An 8,805-nucleotide genomic window follows, 5' to 3' on the forward strand; every position below is an offset into this window, starting at 1 on the left:
AAGATTATCTTGGAGGAGAGATGGGGAGTGATTGAAAGGGGCATAAGGGAGTCCTCTGCGGGTACTGGCCAGATTCTGTTTTTTCAATCTGTGTGCTACTTCCACGAGTATACTGAATTTATGAAATTGTATCAAGCTGTGCTTATAATACTTTTAATATATGTACTTTTTAGTATGTGTATTATGCATCAATAATTTATTTTTAACCTGAGAGTTTTGACCCCTAAGCCACACTTTTTTCCTGTACTCTCGCCACTAAATATTTAAACACAGAATATGTACTTGAAAAAAATCCGTATATATATATATATATATATATATATATATATATATATATACACACACACATACATTTTACAGTTAATTTCAGTACTTGGAAGAATCTCAGTGTAACATTTCTATGAATACTTTCAGAAGCAGAAGAAGTCCAATTTTGAGTCCAACAGAATATTTATTCAAACTTGCTGGGCTAGCCATAGTGTTTGCTGTTGTTATGATTGTTACCTTCCAGTTGGTTTCTGGATATGCTTATCATGTTACAGATCATGGTTTAGGGTGACATTTACCAAGACAAGTGAGCATTGACAGCGAGAAGTCATCGCTCTTGTGAAATCAAATCGGCAATCAGGCTCCATTTTGAGCTTCTTACTACGGGATAACTTCCATCTAATGAAATTCTTTTGTGTCAGCTTTAGATACTGAAACCTCAGCTTGCTCACCAAGTTAGAATATGCTCTGTTATTCTTTGTGCTAAGAGGAATTAGAACTAAACTACAGGCTTTAGACCCAAAATCTGAAAATAAGTGTGTCACTGCTTCAAAGATGAGGATTGTTTTACTTTTAGTAATAATTTTCTGCTGTTCAAACATAACTATCATACTCATTTGTTTCCTTGAACACCGGAAGTACAAACTTCACAGAAATTAATTCTAATTTAGTCTGTACATGCAAATTAATATGGTTCTCAAGCAGCCCTTCCTGAACTTACACCAAGGGAAAACTTAGTGTGGAAATTTGGCAAGTTATGGGATCAACAGTAGTAATCTATTACTTTTATAAATTCTCAGATAGTTTAAAACATGTAACAGTACATTTTAAATATCTTTCAGAGATACCACGATGATAAAAGAAGACCCCCAAATTTTAAGAAAGCCTAAAACTCCAACAGTAAAAACTTTTTAAAATCAACTTACTCCAACCTCCTGCCGGTTTGTCAACAGGCTAAAAACATTTTGAGATTTCTCTGTCTTCGATTTAATTCACCCACGAATTACCATCTCTTAATTCGTCTTTTAGCTTTCCCAGACCACACTCTATTCTCAGGATGCTAAATTCCCAGAGGACCCCACTCTCAGCAGTTCTACTCTCAGCACACATGCCTCCAATTAATAGCATTTATTAAGTATTTTCTATGTGTCTACCATTTACATCCCCTTTAGCCCTTTCAATAGCCCCATCACTTCTTTTACTAACCATATTTGATACTTGAGGGAGCTAAAGCACAGACAGTTTACATAACTTACCTCAAGTTCTAATGCTTATAAGTGGTGAAACCTTAATTCCATTCCAGGCACTGGGATTCAGTTATTACACTATGCTGCCTCTAATTATTGATAGGAACTTCAGGCCACATAGTAGTACTATGAATCCTGCCCTTGCTAATACTCCACTCCTACCTTCTAGACTGTAATGAAAATTCTGGCTTTACTCATTCTGTGGAACAGACCTTACTTCTGCTATTCACATGAAGCATTTGGACTTTCTTTCCTAGCAGGAAAGAATGTGAGCTTTAGACTTTTTATCACCACCACAGGAGGACATGGGGCTAGGGCTCAAAACTGAATTTTGATGCCTTTTTAAAGTCCTTTTTGCTGGCAAACTTGGTAATGACTTGGGATTGGCCAGAAGTACTATTCTGGAGACTCACTAGATCATTCAAGAGTTGATGTCACATAGAGTCCCAAGACAGCACAAGACACAGATCTCAAGTTCACAAAAAAAAAAAAGTCAAAATTGATCCCACTGTTAATTATGATGTTTTCCAACTCACATGCAAACATAAAATCCCATTTCAAAAACTTTCAACATCATTAGAAAAACCAGTCACTGTGTATTCTCTAAAATTTATTTACAGTTAATAAGTTAAAAAGCAAAGTACAACCAGATTGTAAATCTTAATCATATGCACATCAAACTGTCCGAGGAAACAATTCGGTTCCATTACAAACAATTGCCTTCTACTGCACTTAAGACGTAACAGTCTATCAGAAAATGATTCAAAACACACCAATAAAGTAAATATTATGTATATACGTCCACTAAAAACCACCAATTTAAAGAGTGCTGTGGCAGCCCTTAAAACCAAAAGTTTTCAGTTCAAAATTGCTGATTTTTTTTGTATTCAAATATTTTTAATGTTTCTTTATTGAAGAGTTTTCAGAAAAATAGTACTATCATTTGCACGTAGCAAATCAATAAGTGTCAGCCACCAGCTTAGTTACACGTGTCCAACGGGGTACTCGAACTTCAACAAAATAAATACACACCACAACAGCAACACTTTGCACTATCAACAACGGAGCTTGCCCTCAACGATCATGACATTCCTGGTTTCTGGAAGGGAAAATAAGTTGCTGGTTGACAGGAAGGAGGATAAAAAATGACATCAGGAATCCCCAAAGGTTAGCGGAGATGCCAGTCACCACATTTAGGCACTCTAAAGTTAAAAATGAAATAAAAGCATAGCAAGGTGATCAACTTCCTCCTAGCTTCCCCCTCTACTTGCGCCATATGAGATATAAGATAATCTTATAAGAGAATGAATAAAATCATGAGTTTTCTTTTAAAAAACTATATACAAGCTAAGCTACAGACTTAGAGGACAGGAAATGGATTCCTCACCATAAAGGCCACCTTGCCAAGTTCCTCTTCACATTCTGCCCAAGGTACCCATAAAATACTTTCACTTTCCTGTTAATATACTAACCAACTATATTAGTTGTTTCTTCACGTTTTAGAAGATGTAACATAGGCTTTGCTAAAGAACAGCTGGCAGAAATAAAGATTTTTCGACATCTTATTTCACAAACTAGAAATGGCATGATTTTTAAATAGACCAGATAAATAACATGTTGAATTCAAGATGGACAATCAGATCCTAACTGAAATCAGACAACCCAGGTAATCCAAAGAAGCATTTTTGCTAGTTCAAGTGCACTAAAGTAACAAGTCATGAGGAAAAAATGTTAAGAAACTCAGTTAAAATAAATGCATGGTGTCAAATGGTTGTTTCAGTTTTGAACTGAGCAGAGTTATCCTCCCAGCTAAGTCTAATTTCAAAATCCTCTGGGAAACTATCTAGATAAACTGTACGTTAATATTACATTCTAATATGGCCACTGAATTTATTTTTTAATTATTATAAAACTATATACAATAGTGAGTGGTACCAATACATATTTTTTCCTCAGGGGCTAGTTAGCTAAAAAATTTTAACAATTTGGGGGTGGGAGGGGAAACCCTATGTATCTGAAATACAACTGGCAATAAGCTAATAACCAAAAGAATATATATAAGCTTCCTATCACACAAATAAAATTTAACACTCTCCATCAACTAAGTGATGATTCACTTTTATTTACTCATGTGACAGTGTAACAACGCATTATTATTAAGTAGTGAATAAAAGAATATGAGGCATACTGGGAAACTGGCATCAAGTCGTAGATATATATATATATAATTTTCTTTTTTCTACAGAACAAGAACACTGAAATTAAAGTCACAAAACTCCTACTTACGGACTATTAAACTTGAAAAACTCAAACCAGAAAGCTATGCCATTTGAATTCTAAGAACACAAGAGTCAAAACTTCAACTCTTATTATTCTCCTACGAAGCTGCCAAGCAGAGATAAACCTTAATATTGAGGATTTCATATGTCGACTTCCAGCCAGTATGAATCGTTCCATGGCAGAATACTTAAATTTGAAAAACAGTGGTACAAAAACACCACTTGACCCTTTAGATATTGCAGTAAAATCTGGCTGTGGCACCACCGGCTAAAAACCATTAAGTCTTGCTGCCACCAATGACCAAAGGCACTTGGATAATCAAGAATTCCACACCGGGCCGTATGATATAAATGCTATCATAAAAGTGTAAGAGAAGGGTCAGTACTCTGTGTGACTCGCCTGTTCGATTCCTGTGGTCTTCAGCTGTCAACAAAGACCGGTAACTGCAAACATAATTATGAATGGAATTAAGATAAAAAAGGAAACTCGTGGAGCAAAAGAGACAACTCATTGTCGTGATGTATATAAAAGTGATGGATATTAGTTTGGACATTTCTTGCTATCCAACAACAAAAAGTAAAGAAAGACCTATTTTGCCCAAAGTAACTTCAACCGGTTACATGATACCAAGAAATGTCCCCACCCCCTCGAAATCACTAATAGTTCTGAGAATTCTAATGGGTATTCTGTTTATCATTTTAATCACAAGGTTTACACACATTTATTTCTCCTATGTGATTCCCAATTTAAAATAGGTTATCCTGGATTTGTATGTTAGACTAGTACAAGGAGACCAAATCACTTCCGATAGGATTCCATCCATCTCTTTAACCAACACCAGTTCTTTATAACTCTTTTTTTCTTTATCACAAGCCATGTGGTTTCAATGCACTTTAATTTTTATTTAATCAAAAAGAATTTAACAACTAAACTTTTCCTAAACAGAACTTTATATGAGTTTCAACCATTTTCTTTAGGAGCTCAGCAAATATAGACATTAAATCTCAATATAAAATCTTTAGAAACACCTCGAAAATGTTTAAACAGTTGTAGTTTGCATCTCTTTGTTTGCAATCACTGAGCCCATGGAATTCACAGCATACAAATCCTTGCACTATTAACAGTCATAAGCTTGAATCTCTTAGAAAAATATCCTTGGTCAAAGCTTTGGAATCCGGTTAAAATTAGGAAACGAGTGGGATTCAGAATACCCTGAGCACAAACGGGTGCAACAGCACAAAACAGGTTCGATCTTTCGTCCAGAAAGAGGGGTGGCAGTCGAAAAGGAAAACGGGGGTAGGGGTAGAGGAGCGGGGTGAAAAGCAAGTAGATTCTGGCGTTATTACACAAGCATGAAACCAAATTCCTTTGGAAAAAATAACGACTTCTTCGGAGGACTTCCAGACCAGTGAGGTAGAGTCCAAAGGGAGAAAACGGATCTGCCCCTCCAGTCCTGGAGACGTCTCAGTCCGGGGTACGGAAGCAAAGGGCCCTCCCCCACGGGTCCGGCGGCCTCCTCCTCCGCAGCCCCGAGCCGGGAAGGGGCGGAGGGCGCACCTGCCCCGGAGTCCCAGACGGCGGCGGCGCCGCCGCGAGTCCGGGGCGCCGGGCCGGGAACACCAGCCGGTGACTTCTTCGCCCGTAAAGTGCACGAGGGGACGGGGTCCAGGCCGGATCTGTAAACACTCGACTGACACTTGTCCATCCCTCCGGGCGGAAGCTCCGTCGCCGGCTGGGAGGGCGACGCGGGCCGCGTCTCACGCCCGAGGCACCGGGAAGCGGCGGAGCCTCACCACGGGTTCCAGGTTCACTTGCAGGACTTGGTGCGCCTTACGCCGCGCCGCCGCCAGGCTGCGCTCGCCCCACACGTCGTCGCCGACGCGGATGGTGGGGAAGGTGGTCAGCGTCGGGGTGGCCGCCCTCCAGATCTCCTCCAGGGTGCGGCCCCCGAAGCAGGGCTCGGGCGCCGCGGGCTTGGCGGGGCAGCTCTCCCCGGGGTCTGCCGGCGGCGGCGGCGGCAGCGGCAGCGGCGGGGGCTTCCTCCGGCGGGCGGCGGGCGCCCGGGCTCCGCGGCGCCTCCTCCTGGCCGCCGCGCTCGAGGTCGGCCTGCGCGTCGGGCCGCGGGCGGCAAGGGGTCCCGGGGGGTCGGGGACCAGGGCCCGGCAGGAAGAGTAGCCGTAGACGTCCTTGCTGCGCAGGATATGCGGGGAGAACTGGTGCTTGAGGCTGCAGAGGAAGCTCCAGAGCTCCGCATCCGAGCTCATGAACTCCGTGCTGCGTGGCATGAACAGCTTGAAGGCGTCGCCCAGCGCCTTGGTGCTATCGGCCAGCGAGAGTTGCGACCGCGAGTACACCACCTTCTCCTCCCGCGCCTCCAGCGCGGCCCCTCCTCCCGCCCTAAAGCCGACGCCCCGGGCGGCCGCGGCCCGGGCGGCCGGGGACCGGCGCCGCCGCCTCTTCACGCTGCGCCGCATCGGAGGCCGCTCGGGGCCGCCCGCGCTCGCCGGGTCCCGCCGCCGCCGTCCCCGCCCGCCTTCGGCTCCGCGGCAGCAGCAGCTGCTGGCGCCTCCCGCCCGGCGCGTCTCTAGCTACTTTTCTCGCCTCCGCCGCCGCCGCCGCCCCTCCCCCTCCGAGGGCGGAGGACGCGAGTGAAGATCCTGCAGACCGGTACAAGATGGCGGCCGGCGCCCACCCCTGGGCTTTGTCATTGGACGGCGCCTCGCCCCCCTGGTTTCTCTTTCTTCTCCTCTCTTGCCTCCTTTCGCCCTCTGCCTTTCTTTAAATGTGCCCGCCTCAGGCCCCTCCCACCGCAGCCCCGACTCCACCCATTGGGTGCTCTCAGAAGAGGGGCGGGGACTAATGGGGGAGAGGCCAGTTCCTGGTAGATGGTGCTGGGGTGGGTGATGGTGGTGGCCCTTGAACGCGAGTCAACAGTTAGGTGGGTATATGGGGAGGGTGCCTTGTCTACAGTAAGGGGTGGACATCAGCTCCACCTTGGGGAGAGTCACTCTCGGAGTGAGTGGGTGTGCATTTGAAGACTGAGCTTGGAGGTCTACCAGTCTGAATAACAAAGAGAGACGTGCCCAAAGGCTGTGGTTTGTATCACAGAAGGGGAATTTGGGTCTAAGTCCAGGGGGAATGGGCCTTTCACCATTCCCTTCTAAACCTTCAGAGGCCTCTTTTGCATCTTCATCCAACTCTTCCTGCTTTTGACCCCAATCCATGTCAAACAACACTAGTAATCCAGAATCATTCAGGTAATATGGACGGCATCAGTGGCATTGTCTCCTTCTAGACAATGGAACCATCTTCACCTTTAAGAGATACTCTGCTTATCGGGAAAGCAAAGCCTTTTATACCCGTAGAACTAAATACTCTGCTCAAGTTGATCAAAGATCAATTACGACAAAGCCATTCTCCTTACGGAAAATAGCATTTTTGAATATATAATTGTTTTTTAAATGAATGCACTTCACTTTTCATTTAGTTTTAATATGTCCCTTTGCAGCACCATCTCTATCATTGAGAAAGGATGCAGCTTCACAATCAAAAACGTTCTGCTGAAGAGAACACACTGTTAAGAACCCATCACCTTTTGTATTTGAGAGGAGGGGATTATGAAGGTTTATAGAGTAATGGACAGTCTTCAGTCATCTTTTCTATCCTCAGTACTTAGTTCAGCGCCTGTCAGATAGTGGGCACTCTATGTTTGTTGAGTGAATCGATGAAATACCACTGATAATTTAAAATGATGTGAGAAAGACACACTGAAATCGCTAAGAAGAGGACAATTTTATATTTTACATTGCAGTTTTCTCTTAACTGCATTAAAGTTTTAAGGTTAAAAAAATTTCCTAATACTTAGAACTTTAAGGTAGGCATGCAAATTTTACCCTTAAGTGAGCACCTTATTTGCAGCAGAGAACTAATAAAGCAGAGTTTTGTGATGTGCACATACTGCTAATGGTTCCTTCGAATATTTGAGCTGAAAGATACCTAGTTCAATCTCCTTATTTCACAGCTGAGGAAATTTGGACCCACAGAGGTTCAGTAATACAGCTTCTTGATAGCAAGACTAGGACTATAGTTTAGGTCTTTGGATTTCTAATCTAGTGATCTTTATATTTCACTGGAGGTTTTTCAAATTGTACTGCTCAGACTCAAAGAGGTTAAATAGCAAATGCTTTATGCAAGAGTGGAGTGACTAAGGGACAGAGTATTTCCAATTCCACTCCTCCCAGAATTGAGCAGTTTTTATCTGCTCTATATTGGACTTACAGATATTTTCTTAGAACTAGATTTTGTTCGTTTAGTTTCAAAACAAAGGAATAAAGTAAATAAGATGAACAATAAATAAAATAAAACCAAAATATTTTGAAAGTTGCTTCGCTACACCAGAGCACCCTCTCCACACACTGGGTTTATGGTAAAAACCAAACATCCTACCAGGAGACCAGTTCTCAACCTACCAAAATCATGGTAACTTTCTGAAGAGAAAATCATTTTCCTAGAAAAGCACACCCTGATCTCAGGACAAGATTATGGAGCCAGGTACCAGCTTCCTAAGTCCTTACAAAGAAATGTCATTACAACAACTCTTTATATCACCATTAGTTCTCTGGGTAATTCTGGGAACACACACGAATGTGAAATTTGTATAACTTCCATTGGAATGCCCCTGCAAGATAGACATAGAAAATCTCACAGAGTAAGCCAGCAGAGTAGTAAGGGGACTTCATAGTGAAAGAAAAGGGTAGAATAAGGATTTATGTACTCCTGACTTCTCATATTGTTATTTCCTCCCTTCCATGTTAATCATATGATAAGTACTTAGGGTTCTTAACTATGGAAATGTTTAGGGTCTTTTGCCACATAAATACATACCAGGCATCTACACAAACTTAGCGAATTGATTTCAGTTAAAAGGATAATCTTTTTATAAGACCATTCTTATTCTAAGAAAACATAAGGTCTCAACAAATTGCAGAGCATTCAAAAGTACATTTTATAA

General features: G+C 42.5%; 1 protein-coding gene across 1 annotated transcript; it reads right to left on the bottom strand.

Moving 5' to 3' along the window:
* Positions 1–2,111: 2,111 nt before the first annotated feature.
* On the bottom strand, positions 2,112–6,696 carry CCDC71L (coiled-coil domain containing 71 like). Its single transcript, XM_033439082.2, has one exon. The coding sequence runs from the start codon at positions 6,266–6,268 to the stop codon at positions 5,552–5,554; it is 717 nt and encodes a 238-aa protein (XP_033294973.2). The 5' UTR covers positions 6,269–6,696; the 3' UTR covers positions 2,112–5,551.
* Positions 6,697–8,805: the final 2,109 nt, after the last annotated feature.

This window comes from Orcinus orca, chromosome 9 (genome assembly GCF_937001465.1).
Source record: "Orcinus orca chromosome 9, mOrcOrc1.1, whole genome shotgun sequence".
NCBI lineage: Eukaryota > Metazoa > Chordata > Mammalia > Artiodactyla > Delphinidae > Orcinus > Orcinus orca.

Excerpts from the sequence above, each read along its gene's own strand:
- CCDC71L (XM_033439082.2), bottom strand. The coding sequence starts at position 6,268 with ATGCGGCGCAGCGTGAAGAGGCGGCGGCGCCGGTCCCCGGCCGCCCGG.